Source organism: Aulonocara stuartgranti, assembly GCF_965226115.1.
Source record: "Aulonocara stuartgranti genome assembly, chromosome: 19".
NCBI lineage: Eukaryota > Metazoa > Chordata > Actinopteri > Cichliformes > Cichlidae > Aulonocara > Aulonocara stuartgranti.
In genome coordinates, this window is record NC_138955.1 from 8,074,800 (window position 1) to 8,093,259 (window position 18,460).

The window sequence follows — 18,460 nt, forward strand, 5'->3', positions numbered from 1 at the left end:
ATTCCGGGTATCTCTCGTCAACTAGCAGCTGGTTCATTTGTGCTGCCAGACGCTCGTGGAGCGCAGTCAGCTTCTTCAGCCAATAGGCGTGAACTATGTCGGGGCCTGGTTCATGCTCTTCATACTAGAGACCCTTGCTTGGATGTCTGCCACCGTGATGGTTACTGGACCCTGTTCAGGGGGAGGAGGTTGCTATGGTCTGCCCTCAGATCCACTTGCCAACTTCTAGCCAAGCATCTCAATGCTGCCGTATTGTAGATCAGTCTCGGTAAGCGTGGTGTTACGTTTCGGTGTGTCAGTGTTTTGTTTTTGCGTGACTGTTATGTATTTCCTGCTTTACTTTGAAAGTCTGTGTTATCTTAGTGTGTTCAGTTTACATTTTCCCTGTCTCGTCAGTTCTAATTTGCCCCAGCTGTGTTTCCCTCCTGTGGTCCATTCCCTGATTGCCCCTTCTATGTATTTAAGCCTTGTGTTTCAGTATGTCATGGTCGCGATCTCCCCCGTGTTGTAAATAAATAGTCTGTTGTAAATAGTTGTGAATGGGTTTGTTAATATTTTCGTTTGAGACACCTTCGTTTTGGGATTTTGGTGGAGGGCCTTCGTGGTTTTATTTTCCTTATTTTTATTTTCCTGCGTTGCACCCCGGTTGCCTAGGCCGGGGTGTAACAGTGGCTGTAGATATCATCCGTAGTGCTGCATTAACATTATCGAGCAGACCTTCTGAGGCCACTTCTGCTACACTGCAGTAGTGATGTCGCGGTGGGAAAGCTCCACTTTACACAGTCTGCATTTGTTTACTGTGAAATGTTTTCACTTTTTAAAAAACCTGTTTCCATTTCCTTCCTTCTTCGTTTTGCCGTTCGCGCTAGTTTCTTCTTTGTAGTATTGAGTACAGTCTTAGCAGAATATAGCTTACTGTAGTGTACTGCAAGTACAAGAAACACACTTGTGGGTTGTTTTTTGTTTTTGTTTTTTTAGAATAGGACGTGTGGACAATAAAATTCCGCGTCGTCGATTATAACGACGAATTGTTGCAGCCTTAATGTCATATTTTACTTTTGTGCAAATGTTATATTGTAATGGCAAATTATGTCAAATCAAGGACAGATACAGGTAATTAAATAAAAATTATTTTATTCATTTTTTTAAATAAATGCATTTTTACAGTCAGAAAACAGAACAGCAGGACATGCACTGCTACTCTTGACACTGAAGGCAAACAAAAAGTCAGAGAAATTAAAAATTAACAGAACAGTTTTCGCTTACCTCTGTTCTTTTTTTCTTTTTTTTTTTGCTGATTTGTCTCTCCTTCATATGGACATTATTTAATTGCACACTTCAATTGTGTCAAATACCAGACAAATAGTAAGTAGTGAAGTAACCTAAAATGGCATAGAGTCAAACTTGCAGCAAAAAAAGCACATCAATGACAATGTCAGTTCTTTTTTTAAATGAGCTAAAAATGACAGAGCTACAAATGGAAATGTAGAAGAGAAAGCAGAAATGGGGGGAGACAGGGCACAGTGAAAAAGGCTTGTGTATCTGTATTTTAGAAAAATATATATACTCAACAGAACTTCTTAACCAAACCTGGAGTTTGAGACTAGTGTTATCTTCATATATATTCACATATATCTTCATCTGAAACTCAGTAAGACTACAACATGAGCAGGCACATTTACTACACGTGTTGACAGATGGCTTACCTGCAAACCCCCAAAATGCAGAAAAACAAAACAAAACTGTACAATTCTATAAAAATGTTTGTGTTTTTTTTTACATTAGTTACAAAAAAAATACTTCATTTACTGATCCTTCATACTGAGGACAGAACAAAAAAAGTTTGCATATTTATTTTTTAAACTCTGTGACCTTTTGCTGGTGTGTACTGATAATAACGATAACAACAACAACAATAATAATAATAGTAATAATACTATATGGTGTGACAAACAAAACAGCGTTAATGTAAAAGCCAGTACAAGGGATATGTGATAATGTCCCTCCTGTTATGTAGTGTACATGCACTACGCTATGAGACATCAGTGGTTTCAGATCTGAGGATGCCGTTCAAAGCTGACCTAAAACTGTGGTCAGAAAAAGAGCCATAAACAGATGTGTTAATGCTCTCTGGCATAAAATCTGTGCACTTTAAGCTTTGTCTAAACAGAAGACTGCTTACAGTTTGGAAAATATAAAAAGACATCATGTTTTAAAGGCATGTTAATTACCTTAGTTGAACATTCTAACTGAAAATTTTTACACCTTACTTTAAAAAAAACTAGTAGGCGGTTGTAGTCAGCGCTACACTCTATCAACATTTCTGCAGCAAGGACATTTACATCAGCCGGAAACCAGATAACTCAAACCCACTTGATGCTCATGCTGTTGCACTGAACTGTAGTGTGCTCTCATTTTTAGCGGTCTATTAAATACAGAGTACATCTCACAATGTCAAACCTGTCAGCTAAAACATAATCAACAGAGAGACTCAACAGGAAGGACACGAGTTGTGAGGCAACGACAGAAATCAGAAGCAAAAAAATAAACGGAAAGTTCAGGACAGCTTATTCATAAACAGGACTATATACTGCACAAGTGCACTTACACGTGACTTCAAAGAAAAACCTTTCACAGAGTGGACAGGATGGACATGCAGATCTGATCGACTGACCTCTGCTGTTATAGATACTCTTGATAACCACCTTTTAGGATGAGTAACTGTAGGTCCCTGAGGCACTACAATTACATTTTTATCTACGTTGTTATGTCAGCCTCTTTAGTCCAGTTCCAAAAGAGAGAGAAAAAAGGAAAGTGAAAAAGAATAAGTGGGGAAAAAAGATTCTTTGGGATTTATTCTGATGTTTGAATGGTGTTAAAGGGTCGTCATGGACGTAAGTTGGTGGCCAGTCCAGGAGGAGAGGAGACAGGTGGTTGTAGGACAACAGACAAACTTAGCTTTCTGCTCAACCACTGGAGTTCATCTGAACTGCATCCACCACAATATTAGTGTTGCAACAAATGACCTTGTCAGCATTAATGCAAAAAAACCTCCAAAAAACTATGACCTTAAAAATAGCGTCAACCATGGCAATAGTCATGCTGCTCTGGGCTTTTCAGCGCAGACCTAAACAATTAAAAAGAAAAAGTAAAATAAATTCATATATTGAGGTTTCCCCCCGACCTCCAGCCACTCCCCCTCCTGGCCCCTGACCTACAATCATTGAACCCTGGCAGCCTGGAACAGCTCAGACCCAGCCGCTTGTCAGCTTATAGAACATTTCCTCATCTAGAGACTCATTCTGGTCCTTGGCACGCGTGGACAGGAAGATGTAGCCACCAATGAACTCGTGGACCACCTTACAGTCCACTTCGGCGCAGATGAATGAAAGACTGGGCTCGTCTGCAAATTCCACAGTCACCTGTGCACACAGAGCACGTCACATCAGTCACATCAGTCACATCAGTCGTTTTTTGGCTGACATAGTCGTTTTATATGTGTGATCAGCTAAGCTAACATCACAACAAGCAATGCAAAGAACTTTCACTGTTGACTTCCACCCTTTTTACTAGATTAATAGATCAACAAATTCAAGTCATTCACTTGATTATCAAACACAATTAAACAAACCAGCAAAATAAATCCAAGAAGGTTAAAAGGAAGCTAAATTTGCCTCTTCTGTTTTATAACACTGTGTTAATTTTGTATCTGATCGAATCAGTGTGCCTGTCATGTTCCAATAATGTTTTTAAGAAGGTAATACTAAAGGTAAAGCAGTTATGTGGGTTTCCTACCATCTTGATCTCCCAGTTGACGTTCCACTGTTTCATGTTACTAAAGCGCCATGTCTTGATGGCATCTCCGGTGCTGGCGTCCATCCGGATCAAACGATTATAAGTGATACCGATCAGCTCCTCCCGCTTTCCACCCTGGAACCTGCAAAGAAGAAAAGAGTTAGAATCTATTGTGGAATGAAAGTGTGTTGATACAATGACTAAATATGTGACTGTCAGTATGTATGATGAGTTTTTTTGGATGAAGACACATCTTTAGTCAGTTGTTACAAACATACTTTGCAAGGAAATGAGTGATCCCAAACTCAGGAAGGGACTGCCATGCCTGGATAAAGCGCATCTTGGCCTCAATGAGACTCATTTGGGCCACATTCTGGTGGGCTTCAAGAATCCGGGCTGAAATCTGACAGAAACAAAACCGCACTCATTACACACATGACTTTTTTTTTTTTTTTTTAATGTATTTTTTATTTACTCCCACCATTTAAAGTATTCACGAACATACACACTAATGACTGTAAACAAATGCATCCCACACACCACACTCTAACAACCCAATGCACCAATTTAACACACGCTTAAAGTGTAAACAAGCTGTGGTTAACCCCATAAAGCTTTCAGAGCAGGGTGTCAATAACCAGTGAACGTTCACAGTGAATGTCTACTACGTACAGCTAGAAAACAATTATGAATCCGAGTCTACTTTAGAACCCAGACTGAGGTTAATGAGCCAACTTAAGGAAGCTTTCAGGGTGAACTGTGTGAATTGGCATGCATGTATTCACACATGTGTGCCTCCCTCCAGTGGTGCTACATGATTCTTAAGGCTGTAACCTAAACCTTACCATGAGCACAGGAGCAGAAAGTCAAAATGACCACATAGCCCAAAACAAGGATTCTACCATTTCTGTCAGTACACTTAGAGAATGAGTAGTAAACTCCCCTAAAGATAAGTAATCCATCATGGACTGATCATTTTATACATTAAAAAGGTTGCAGTGAAGCTGCCTGAACATCACAGCTTCTCTAATGCACTTGAAAAGCTTTAGTGGTCTCTGCCGGACTGCATTACAATAAAATACGTAAATTAGATTTACCGTGATGGATCACTTATCTTCAGCAGTCTGGGCTCTGCTTTACATATATTAGAAATACATGAACTAAAATAAGCATCTAACTAAAGGCTAAACATATTATTAAAAAAAAAGAAAGAATAAAATACATTAAACTATTCATCAGTCTAAAAACATTTTCACAAGGGTCTGCTCTATTACATCAGTGAGGCTAACGTTAAATGCTGCATATGGACTGTGTGTTAAATGAGCTAAAACATGCAAAAGACCTGCATGGTCCATTTGTTTCACTCAGTCTGTATATTTATAGCCCCACACCACACAGATGCTCACTTGATACAATTATGTGTTACTTTCTTATCTTGTACACCCCAAAGAACACTGTTAGAGTTAATAACAAGTGACATACAGAAACTATACCATCTACTATGGCGGCCACTATGACTTGCTATAGTTATTGTTAGGTTTGATAACCCAGATACATAAATTGTTCAGAGTTCAAACAATCATGCAAGTATCTAAAGCTTAAAACAGCAGCCAGTGGACACAACTTACCAAGTCCCTGATATAGCCTGGCTGAGGAGGAGAGGTAGGTATGGGAAGATAGATGGGAATGAAGGAGATGCATACAGATAGAAGGAATACAACGTTTGGACAAAGAGAAGAAGACAGTAAGATCACTGTTGAGAGAGGAAAGATAAAAAAAAACAACAACAACAATGCAGGACATGACTGTAATAACAGAAAGCGGGGAGGAAGGCTGTGGAGCTAAAGGGGCATGCAGCGTTCAGCCAGGAGGAGGAAAGTACAGCTGCAATCAAGGAAATCACACATTTTCACATAAAGGAAGTGGGCAGTGTAACTGCAGATTTTAGGTCAGATCATGCCTGCCTGTTCTTTGTAAACACAATGAGCCATTAAAAAAAACAAACCAAAAAACCCTGAAGTCAGTTTCTATGTAATATCTTTGTCAGCCACAAGATGGCGATGTGTGACAGCAGCAGTGAAAGGTGTTGGGCTTCTCCAAGCTGCAGGTCTTTATTTTCTGTTTAAAATAAACCCATTTATCCAGAAACCACCCTGACTCACGTAATCACAAAACTCCTGTGTGCGTGTATCTGGCTGGAGATGCAGCACAGAAGTCTACTCTGACAAATCTTGCAACAGGAAGTCCAGTTTAAGGGAGGTGGGGAGGGGCTGCAGCTGGCCAAAGAGTTAATGGGCTTATCCCAGACAGTTTTCCCGCGCAACATTCCCAAGCATGGCTCATTTCCGGATGTCCCACGCCCACTACATATGTGTGTGTGTGTGTGTGTGTGTGTGAACAAGGGACTGTACACCATTACGCTTTAATGTTATGCCCAGGGAGATCATCTATTAGACTGTGTTTGAGTGCGAGACTGGATCTGTGCCAGAAAGGACCACAGACAGACACACATCCTGTGCTATTACTACTAATACTCAAAAAACAAAAAGGGGAAAAAAACCTTCCTATTTAAGCTAGCCCCAGTTCCATGCAATTATTTTGCTACAGAGTGTTTCTTTTCTGTAAACCCCCCCCCCCAAACAAAAAAAAAAACCCTTATCTATTTCTACACCCCTTTTTTGTCACTGGCCACAACTGCAGCTCTGATTAAGTTATACAGCAAGCATGTAAGAAAAATGTAAAGAACTCTAAAATAGTGCAGGAAAAGTTGAGCCAAAGTGAGCTAGGACTCTTCTCTGTCTCTCAGTGACATCAGGTAAACTGTAGGTTGGGCAGTGACACACATTTATGGCATTTTTACCTGACACTAAATCAACTCTTTGATTTTATTTTTTTTTATCAGTAGGTTTTGTTATAGATGTGGAAGTAATTTCATGTGGGTGACCCCAAATATATTTAAGGGATTTCCTGACTAAACTAAGAAGATAGCGAGTCAGGCTCAAATAGAAAGACAGAACTGAAACTTTAAATTTGAGCTGTTGTAATTTGGGATTAACTGCTGACTTTTAGTACTGCTGTGTGTTTGATCTCTTAACATGCACATTTCCTCTATGAAAGGAGCATTAAAGAGAAACACTGCTTTGTACTGTGGTAACCTATAGGAAGTTTGCAGCACAGACTAACAAAGTCTAACTTCTCCTAGAGTGTCAATAATTTCTATTTCAACTGCTTTTAATAACATTCCTGGTTTCCTATGGTTCAAACCTGCCTAGATCCTTTCCTGTTCTACGTCCATTTTTACCCCTTTATTCCCTCATTTCTTTGAGCAATTTTTTTCCAGACATCAATGATACTTAAAGTTATGCTTCAGATAATATTTGAGTCGTCACCTGCTGTACCAGCAGCAGCTTCCCAACATCATTCTAGCCTCCTAGCACCACTGTATTTTCCTACTACGATAAGAACAAATCCAGATTGAGTGAATAAGCTACGAGAAGAGAACCCCCTCCCTCACCCATCCCTGACCATGGCAGCTGTGTACTCAGCTGTTCCAGGGTACACAAACACACAAATCTACATAATACTTGAGAACATTCATCGTTAATGATTAAATGTTACACCAGATTATAACGAGGTCCATAATAACGGGTTTTCTGATCCATTGCATCTGATATGTATCCATATGACTCTCTGCTCTTTAAGTCCTTTTGTCTACAATCACAGAGCTGAGAACGTGGTGGGTAGAAATGTAGAGAGGAGGAGTAGAGGAACAGGTATTTAAACAACTCAGATGTTAGGAGGACCCCACCTGGAATGAATCAGATGCTTTTCAACCTTTCAACCATGTAATCAGCTTTTCTAAAAACACACACTAGACTAGATGATAACCCTTTTTTTCCCCTTACCAAACATTTCTACCATTTTAACCTCCACATTGCTGTAAACAGATCCTAACCTGGACTACATGGCTTACCTGTTTGTTCTTGTACTTCTTCAGGTAGCGCGGAGACACCAGGCATTCTGGGTTGATATCAGTAGCAACTGGTTCAATGGGTAGGTCAGGGTTCATGTGCTGCATCTTAAGGAAGGACAGAATGTTCTGGACCTCCAGGTTGTATGAGCTATCCGCCATGGTCTTCCCCTTGGAGGCCAAGCGGCATGCAGCCATCCAGTGGGCGTACTGTTTCTCCTGGAGATGAAAAGTCATAATTAACCAACTCTAAAAAGGAATAAGACAGCGCATTAAAGGGTGCACCAACTTCAGCCTCACCGTGTCACACCGAAGCCAGATCTCATTCATGCCATCAGCCACAGGGATTAGCAACTTGATGTTGAATTTCTGACCAGAGATGTTAACATCTGGCGTTACCTCACAGCCTACAAATAGAAAAGCATGGTGCAGGCAGGAAAAAGAGGTCAAGTGTCAGAGCCTGTTCTTTAGACATGCAACCTCAGATTTTTTTTATTTGCAGGGAAAAAATAAATGGGCATGACATTGAGGGTTTTTTTTTTTTGTGTGTGTGTGTGTGTGTGTGTACTCTTATGCAACTAGGGATGTCTCTGCACCTCTAAGATTCATTTGATGGGAAGGTGTCCCATGTGCCTCCTCTTTACTCTTGTAACAGGAAATTGTGATATCCTTGAATGTGCACCAGTACTGCTTGTAGCCCTTCAACGTCAGTTTCTTGGGTCTAGAGAGAAAAAAAGCGGAAGACATGTCAGAGTTCAGGTGGGAGAAAAAAAGAAAAAAGGAAAAAACAACCATTTTCTTTATTGGTGGTGAGGAGGAACAGCGGGGGAGGGGAGATCATAAGTACAAAGGAGGGGGAGGAAAAGAAGTAGAGCTTCTCAAGTGCAAAGTCAGCGAGATGAATAGGAAAGAAGCCAGCACTGTGGAAAACCATTAAAAGAGGAAATGCCTCTTGATATCATACCCCCCATTTTATGAGACAACCACCCAAGGGGCCACCTGCCTATCAGCAAAAGCTTCAAGCCAAAAATGAATATGATTCGAAAGCTTGGTCCAACTATAATCACTCTAGATTTTTTGCCAAAGAATATTTGCAGGCTGAGCTTTCAGGTTGCCTTTTAAGCTCATAAAAAAATAGAAAAACAGGCTTACTTGGCCAGAGAATGGTCCCGCCATAGTCAACAGCTTTTGGATAAAATGTAATCTTGCATAGACTAACATGCAGTGTTTAGTGGTTTTGCTAATAGTAAAGGTGCATTTAACCTCATGGCACTGGACTTACTTGAAGACTTTAACATAGTCTGCTAGCTCAGGAATAGATGTGATGTCACCCTAGGAGAAAGGGGAAAGCTATTGTTAAAATAAGCCTGGAACACTTTAACATACATACATATATGTGAATAAAAGGAAAGAAAAAAAGGGAAAGGATTAAACACAAAACAATGACCTCACACTTGACTTTGTACATTTTCAATGTCATTGCTCAGCACAGTAAGCTGGCTTCTTATGTAATATCTCAGAGGTCAGTTTCCTCTGATAAGCTAAATACATGTTTCAAGAAGTTGTTGTAACAGTAGAGACATATTTTCAGTGGGGCCTTAGAACCCCCAGCTCTTTGTTAGATGCAGAGCTTTTGAATAACTGTGAAATTTTGCACTTCCAGCAAACTGTAGTGCATTGCATTGTCTTTGTGCGTTTCCTGTCATGTTTATGAGTGCTGATGAAAGGAGACTTCGTCACAAGTAGAAACAAAAGCACCTAACTGATGCCAAGATTTCACAATTGGGAAAAACAAATTCACATAATGACGCCCATTTGGACAAAAAGGATGCAGGCAAGCCCAGTGCACACTCAAGCACCAGTGGTTTTGTCTCATACCAGTGTGTTGGAAGTCTTCCCTCCCTCCAAGGTAATCTCCAGATCTGACAGGGCTGCATCCACTTCATCCACCTCCTTCTCACTATTATTCATGTGGTTGTCTGATGACATGATTGACAGCTTGTTGATGTGGTACTGAGAATGAAACAAAGAGCGATGCTCTGGTTAAAAGCATGAAACCTGCAATCTATTACTAAAGTGTCCATTCCCTTAAAGCTTCCAGGTCTAAAATAAAACACTTGAGACACGGGGATTTAAAGAAAGTGTGAGGTGGAGATAGACTGTTAGCAGCTTGTTATCTGTTGCACCAACATGGTCAACAGTATTGCTTTTTTCTATAAAGTTTTGCTGTGTGCTACCAGTGCATAAACGCTCCAGCTACATCTTATAAAAAGGAAAAACAATCTGTGATAATTGCCATATAAATACTTTAAGATGTGATGGCATTTGTGTTAGCAAGTGCTGCCAGCATACACCACTGAGTTTACCAGCTATGCCGTTTTTTTTGGAAGAAGCTGAAGATAAAGAAAGTTGTCTAAAGAAGAGAAGTGTGCTAAAGTTACTGGTAAAGATTCACTGAGGTCAGGCTGTTATAGGCAATGAAATTGTTTTTACCAAGTGTATACTGAATGTAGGACTGGTGCAAGACTGTAGTAAGAGATTGTTCTCTATTACAAACCCCCCACAAACAAACCCATCAGTGAGTCACAGATACCAAATTTAGCTTGTAGATAAATGGTATTTATAATGTCACCCCATCAGCAACCCCCACCAATATATGAATGAACAGCTGTCAAGAAAGTGAGCGATACAATGCAGCGTTTGATAGAGATTTAGCTGATTTAGCTAGGATTTAGCTGGCTAAGGCTTCATATTGTAGGACAAAGAGCTTGCCATGATGTCCAATCCTCTGGCTCATCTTTAAAAAATGCAACTCTGTGAAGGAGTGTTTCCCATTTTTCTGTTTGTTTGTGTGATCATCAGAGTTACTTCTTTATCTGCTGAAGTACTGACTACAACCTGTGTCCCAAGTCCATGACTATGAGGTCAATCACTAATCTTGACCACTGATTACCTCATATTTGAGAACTACCATAGTGATACATCCGGGTGACAGCATGCTAAGTCCAGCCAGCTGCATACCAGAGTTGGACAATCATTGCTCTTTATTTAGACCTTAGTATCTGTCAACAGTGAAACCTAAGCTAAAAGCCAAGACTGAAACGCAGTAGTAGCTACTAAAGTGCTAAAAGATAGGCAGCAACAGTCTACCTACCGGCCCAAACACCCAACTTAGATTAGCATCTCTCCCAGTGCAGTGTAAGAAGAAACCAGTGAAGTGTAATTACAACTGGTCAGACGAAACAAACCTAACACCTCAGAGTGAAAGAGTGGGAAAAGGAATGTGAACAGGTCTACAAGACCTTGTCTTTCTGGGGTGGGTGGTCTGAGGTATGGGGTCCTGTGCTCCAAGATGCCCTATAATTACCCTCAGGGTGAAGACAGGGTGGCGTCCTCAGGTCTTGGCACCCACAGTTTATGGGGGTCAGAAATAGAAGGAACACCACCCCAATGGTACATGAGGAAACCTAGGGGTGTAAAAGAGCTTCAAATCTGTACATCACTCCCATTCGAGCCAATATCCATTCTAGCGACTGTCATTTCTACTGATCTACTTTGAACTTGTCTCAAAACCCAATAATCCAATGCCACCAGTGCCTTTAAAGTCCACCCAGACCAAAATTGTGTTTCTGTTTTACCGAGAGTCACGTAATAATTCTTGGGTTCAAACTGTTTGACGAGTACACTTCTGTAATAAGAACCTCTCTTTAAATCTAAAAGCCTATTTACTTTGTTATTAGTATGAACTAAATAGGAAACAATACACAATAATCAAGATTTAGCCTGCATGCTGCAACAGGGCTTTCAGCATTACAGCTTCACTCTGAGCTGCAATCCTATCCAATTCATTACCTTGAAGCTGAGAAGAAAGCGTGCCTTCCACCCAATAAAAAAAGGTCAGCGTTTCTTTAAATTTCATACCTTGCCAACTTAAACTGTATCAGTACGCAAACACTCAACCTTCTTACCTGGAGGGCAGCAAACATCATCATTTCCTCCTCTGTGCATTCAATTTCCTCCAGGAGAATGGCCCACTTGGCCTGTTCATAGAGCTGGTTCACTCGAATGGCATCATACTGTGGGCACATCAAACCATATTATTGAGCAAACTGGACAACTTTGAATACAGTGATGTCAAAGGTAAAGGTTGTATGAGATTAATGATACAAAAGTATCAAATAACTAGTCTTTCAAACGCCCCATTCAGGTCATCGGTACCAGATATAGAACGTAAGCTCTACAGGCCAGTGTTAAACAAATATTTTTACCCAAATCATGGCAACTAATGGCTGGATGTATCCCTGCTTACTTTATGATTATAATAACTTATATCTGGTGCTTTTAGGTTATGATGATACAGAGCTATTCGGCATGGCAGGGTCTCAATAATTATCTCAACTGACTACAATGTGCTGTGCTTTTTCTGTATGATTTACCTTTGGATTGAGGTCAAAGAAGCTGTGATATTTAAACCTCAGCAGCAGCACCTCATTCTCCTTTACATCCTGCTCCATGAGAGACCTGGACGAGTCCAGCCACCTGTACAAACAGGGATTACAGCTAATTAGAATATGTTATTTTTTCACACAACATGAAAGCAGTCTCTTGTAAATGTTGTCTGTTAACGACCTTTTTTTTAAACTAAACCACTAGGCAAAGTTTAACTCACCCCTGATTGATTTTGGCTTTGTCCAGCAGGGACTGGGGCTTGTACAGTTTGACCAGAATGTCTGGTGAGGAGATTGGCTGGCTCACAGCAAGGATGCTGGGATTGCCCTCTGACAGGGGACTGTCTCCGAACCAGGCGGAAGTTGGTGACAAAGGGCTGCCGTCCCTTGAGTCATAGGTGGGGGTCATGGTCTTACTGTATAAGCCTGGACTAGAGTAGATGCTCCCTGAAAAAAGATAACCATCAGTTACCGTATTCCCTTGCGGAGCCAGAAATACAAACCTAACACAAAAAACTTCCAAATACTGACACTCACAATCAAGTTAAGTACACATAAGTCACTAACACAGCATTGAGGGGGAAGAGTGAAGACTTCTCAGCACACGCAAATGCAGCCTAGCCTGACCAGTTAGTGGTCAAAAACACCATGTGACTACCAGCACAAACTTTGCAGATGAGTGACTTCAACACCACCCTCCTGCTGATGGTGGGGTAGATGTTGATCAGCATGCAGGTGATGCACAACATGATCAGGTTTACCCATTTACTTACAGACCAAAAGAAAAACCAGCAGGAATGCACTGCACACAGCAAACTACAGCACAATTTACCCACGAGAAAGAGAGAGAGTACAAAAATATTGGAGGAGAATACATTGAATATCTTTTAAACATGTTAAAGGAATATAACTAAATAAAAAAAAACCTTTGATAAACTAAGTGTCTAAGCAACTTAAATGCTGAGTTATATGTATATTTGGTCTGCAGTGTTTTAATTTGGGAGTCTGGCTACAAACAAAAGCCCCCAAAGTGAAGTTATTTGCATTTCCTGTTAGTCCAAGTTCCAAAGTATTTTCATTCCCCTCCATTCCAACTCTCCCTCTGTAGGGTCAAGCAACACTGGCTAAACCATTAAACCCCTTCTGAAATGAGGAAGTGGGCTTGGTTTCTGTATGTGAGTGTGCATGTGGATGTTTATGTTTGCAAACTGAGGTCATGAGAACATGTTGCTGGCTATGGCCTCCCCTTCCTTGTGGGGGAGGGTGATCAGTGGTTCTTTCAAGGTTTTCCTCCCAATGCAAAGTTCATCAGGTCAAGAAGACTTATCCTATCACCCGTAGGGTCCCCTGGGGAATGCCAAATATCTAGGGAAAGTGTGTATAAATTGAAAGCTGGAGTTCCATTAATAACACAAAGGAGCCTCCTCCATCCTGTTTATTGAATCTCAAATGCTGGTGCAAAAACAAAGAATGCTAACATGACTTTACTCCCTAATACTCCCACACTAGTGATTCATAGAGGGCTTAGATGGAAGGAGCAGGACCACCATCAGCTGTTGAGACTACAAGTAAACCATGGGATGGTGGTCAATAAATGAACTGTCATGGATTTGGTTTTTACAGCGCTCCTGTGTGGGCTGCTATTTGAAGCATGCAGATAGGATTATAAGCATGTGATTTTAATTCTGAACACAAGTTTATGGGTAAAAACACAAATGTCCTACTATAACTTGCCCGATAACAACCATCTCATATCTGCATACTCAAGCAAGTGATTGGCTATCCTGCAGGCACAGTGAGCAGGCCCCTGGAGTAGCTTTAAGAAAAGTGAGCAATGAGCTAATTGCTAAAAGGGCGCAAAGCCTTTGTCATGACACCACCCGAATCAGCTGACTTCCTTAGGAGGACCAGTCAGGTGACTCGGTTGCTAGTCTCAAATGCTACATATGTCATGTGACCTTAACACACCAGCTGTGGGGTGTAGAGAGGAATAAGGAGGCAATGCTGAGGAAGCAGTGCTGAAAAGAAAGGACAGAGGAAGGGGAAAGCTTACCTTTCACAGGTCCGATGTATATTATCTCAGAGGCTAGGATGAAAAGAGAAAGAGTAAGAAAAAGAAAGACAGGAAAATGTAGAGGGAAGGAAACGGGTAGAAATCAACTCAAGTGGACAGATTTAAGACACAGAAAACTCTACAGGCATAGAAGGAAACAGAGGAAAAAAGACAACAGTTGAGGAATACAAGAATGGGGTATATCTTTGGCATTTCCACAGACACTGCCAACTGCTAGCCTCAGAGTGGATGACTCAGTTTACCCTCTTCACAGAGGGAGATCGCCCTGGCATGACTAGTGAAGTTCTGCAGTTTCCATCCACCCATTCATAACCATCCAACGCAGCATGACTGATTGAAAACCCAGGCAAGGCGTTGGTCAGAATGACCCAGCCTTGCATGTATAAAGTGCAGCACATTTTTACAAAGTAAAGGCCGTTCGAGGTCTGTCATTCTCAACACTGACAAGACAGACGATTACAAACAGCGGGCATGCCAAGGCGTAGCCGCTCCACTGGGAGCTGCTGAACTGGCATCACAGGCAGCGTCGTGTCTATGTTCGTGTAACAACAACAGCTGAGGATGGTTTTTCTGCCAAAAATGACCAATTACGTGAGGCAGGTCAAATGAGTGTGGAGACATTTCCTAAATAGTAATTTTAAATATAGAGATTGAGGTTTTGGAAAAAGATTGCCAGTCTACAAGTGGAAATAAATGGTCATGTACCCATTATGGACTTGTTGTTTAGACAAACACCCATTTCATTTGCTTCTGAGATCAGTGTGGAGCTCACTGTACAGTACACATAGGCTATTTTGCATGTGTTTAGGTACTCTATAGGCACACATTTCTTGTATGTATTTCTTTTACCGTTCTCGGCAGTAATAAATCAGTTAAAAAGACATTGAGAAAAAGGCAAAATGATCTGTTTAAAGCTTGAGTATCTCCAAAACATTCAATCGGACTCAAATACTTCAGAAAAGTGTTAAAATAACTGTCGCGTTCTTATGAATGGTATTATAATCAAATGTGTTGTTTTATCAGCTTATTGAGAAAATATAATAATCGCATTTAAAAAGGTGGATTGTGAAAAGACTAATAAAACTGTTGCATATTAATTTCCTGTAGATTGAATAATTGGTTAACTAAGTATTGCAGTTCTAAATGTGATAAAGGTCGTTCTGTGGTACTGATTGCATCTTTTCAAAGCCTTGTGATTTCTATCAGGAGATCTGGGCCAAGAGGCCAGCCCTTCCTCACGAGGGGACGGAATAACATCTTACAACTTGGCCATAAAATGTACTTTGACTGTAGCATGTGATCTGCGATCTGATGTGTGTGTGTGCGCTCACATACACACACACACACACACACACACACTCTCTCACACAAGGAGACTGGTGACAGTAAACAGATTCTCCACATTCCTACTGAAACTCTGTTTCTCCTCACCACCTAATACTCTGACCACATTCACCCACTGGGAACAAAATGTATCTAAACCAAAGGCGTAGAGGAGTGTGTAGCACACCCCTTAAAATGTGGTGATGCAACTCTGGGCATGGTCGATGTGTTGGGAAGTAACTGCTTTTTGCAGTTTCAATCACTCATTACGTTTAAATATATGAGTGAATAAATACACCGTTCACTCTGATCCACATAGGTTTGTAATGATACTAGAATTTTAAACTTGATACAAAGTAATGCTCAATAGCATTCTTAGTACCATGGGAGGAAAATAAAATAAGACACATGACTCTTTTCTACAAGATAAGAACTAAACCAACAATAACATCAATGTTATTTTATATATTTAACAATATCTTATATCATTTTAAGCAGTGCAAAATTTGAGGTTGTCTGATGTAGTGCTGTGCATCTGGTGAGTTGGCACCATCCTTTCATTGTTGATCAAATCGTACTGTTAGGGGGTAGAGCAACACACTTTTTAGACACAAATAATTGTGCTAGTCTAACACAATTTACACAGCCTATTAATGTCGGGCAGGTACTGATAACGATTCCTGCCTAGTTCCACCATTAGCATCATCATTAGCACCTTAATGATAACTTAACAGCAGGCTAATGTAGCTACCAGGTAAATGCTAATAGTTAAACAGCAAACTTTTATGAGTCCAGTAGCCAGGTTAATGTTTCTGATAACCGTTTAAAATGTCTTGAAATTCCTTGAAGTGTTGTCCAGTGTTGAACTTACTGTTCATGTGTTCAACTAGTGAGGGGAGGGGCTGTGTGCCTGCCTATCTGCAGCAGTGCTTTTTGAAGGTCTGTGTCAACTAGAGGAGGCAAAGACAGCACTGCCGGGTTGAGTATCTAATCTGAGAGCCATTTTTAGTATCAAATAGTATCCGAGTATCAATTTTTTTGACAACCCTAGATCCAAATCTGTATTTCAGGAGAATTTGTTTTTCACAATGAGTGTTCAGGCTGCTATCCCTGCAACTGGTGAGTCTATATAGTCATTCAGTGCACACAGAGCTGACTCTGCAGAGCAGAAAAGACTAATCGCACAAAGAGTCTCATTCACCCTGTCTGATGGTGTTAGCAGTTCTGCTTAATGCTAACTCTGTGACAGCAGTCTGTTTTGTTCTGCTCCTCCCTGCTCAGATGGTTGTAAGTCTCCCATCAGGAGGGAGGAGGGTCAGTATGACTGCACTCCTGTAGCCTGGTTTGGGTTTAAAATGGCAGCGTGACCAACTATGTGTGGAATCTCAGCCATTTTTAGTCCTCCCTGCCAAGGAATTGAGAGCGAGGGCTGTAGATCCCATGCAGGCCTCAAACTCACACATTCATATTTGGTCACGAGAAGCAGGGCGCACCAAACTCGGGTCATCTTAGTGTTTTGGGTGGGTGTTTTTTTTTTTTTTTAAATCGCAAGTGCATGAAATACAAAAAAGAATCTAAGAAGCTTCATGGGGCCAGCACAACCTGCCATACAACCTGCTGTCCCAGGAAAATAGGAGCAATTGTTTTTCACAACAAAAGAAAGTGAAAATTCTTCCTGATTACCTAAAAACAGATCAGAATGTAAAAACCTAAATGGTTAGGTTTATACAAACTTTCAACTCATGGGTTGGGAATATGAACTCAAAAATACCCTGGCTTTATTCATCAAGAAATATTTTTGTTCCTAACAACTCCAAACTCAGTTGGAGTTCTTTAGGAAACATTGTTAACGAGCCATAGAAGCAGCTCACCTGATCCAGGTGTTAACATCGGACCCTCCAGTTCCAGATCATCTTCTTCTGTCTCCTCCAACTTTTTCTTCTTCTTTTTGGGATCACGGGGCTTGCGCAGTAGAGATAACTCCTCTGGGTGGCGGATATCTTTTGGGGAGAAACATTAAGAAGATCCATTCAATGTCACATAAGCATAAACCTTGACTAGCAACAAAGCCATTTGGACACAAAGACAGACAGGCTTGGATGTCATAGAGTCCCCAAAACCATACAGTAATTTGTGTTTTTTCAACTATAGGCTTGAAATAAAACCACATGACCTCAATGACTTTAAGCTGTATAGTAGGTGAAAATAGGGACACTAAACCAACCCAAATCTCAAAAAAAAAAAAAAGGTGAGAGGCAGATGGGGGGGGGGGGAGAAGGACAAAAAAGCAAAGGGAAACAGATGCAGACAGCCGTGCACATAAAGGGTGGAATACTGTAAATCCCTTTTCTCAGGGCTCTAACAAATCTTGCTTTAACTTTAATCCCCAGCTGAGACTGAGCAGACATCCTCCATCGCCCTCCTACTCCTCTTCCTTAGACAATTCCTCCAACACACATTAATAACACAATTCAGCCGACATTGGAGAATAGTAAGGTAGCGTTACTTTTACCCCCCTGCCCGCCAAAAACCCTCCCAAAACTATTCACAACAAACAGGTAATAAAGATGAAATGAACCAAACTGTAACTGCATGTATGCAAATGGAAGAGAAGTGTGCAAGATCCAACTCGGACAGTAAGACACCCGCCATATTGAATATAATGACTAAAACAGAGCAGTCTTTATTCCCTGGCTTCTCGCTCTTTTCCCTCCTTCCCTTGGGCCTGGAGGCCAGGGAACCATCACTCAGCAGCAGCAGAAATGATGTTTTAGGATGGCTTGGGGCGGTTCTGATATAGGCAGTGAGACGGCCAGAATGTGTCAGGACTAGAATAGATGGAGCTCGGCT

General features: G+C 40.9%; 1 protein-coding gene across 2 annotated transcripts in view; it reads right to left on the reverse strand.

The window, feature by feature from the left end:
* Positions 1–1,117: 1,117 nt before the first annotated feature.
* Positions 1,118–18,460, reverse strand: part of fermt2 (FERM domain containing kindlin 2) — a 37,026-nt gene continuing 19,683 nt past the window's right edge. Inside the window, exons 4-16 of one of the 2 annotated variants that reach the window (XM_082515858.1) lie at positions 17,482–17,610; positions 12,435–12,660; positions 12,202–12,304; positions 11,734–11,841; positions 9,644–9,778; positions 9,048–9,097; positions 8,362–8,486; positions 8,066–8,172; positions 7,769–7,984; positions 5,424–5,444; positions 4,074–4,198; positions 3,796–3,937; positions 1,118–3,422 (exon numbers count right to left, since the gene is read on the reverse strand). In XM_082515858.1, coding sequence (XP_082371984.1) covers positions 3,249–3,422; positions 3,796–3,937; positions 4,074–4,198; positions 5,424–5,444; positions 7,769–7,984; positions 8,066–8,172; positions 8,362–8,486; positions 9,048–9,097; positions 9,644–9,778; positions 11,734–11,841; positions 12,202–12,304; positions 12,435–12,660; positions 17,482–17,610 — 1,661 coding nt within the window. In that variant the 3' untranslated portion in view covers positions 1,118–3,248. The remainder of the gene's footprint in view (positions 3,423–3,795; positions 3,938–4,073; positions 4,199–5,423; positions 5,445–7,768; positions 7,985–8,065; positions 8,173–8,361; positions 8,487–9,047; positions 9,098–9,643; positions 9,779–11,733; positions 11,842–12,201; positions 12,305–12,434; positions 12,661–17,481; positions 17,611–18,460) is intronic. The other variant, XM_082515859.1, reaches the window with a different exon arrangement.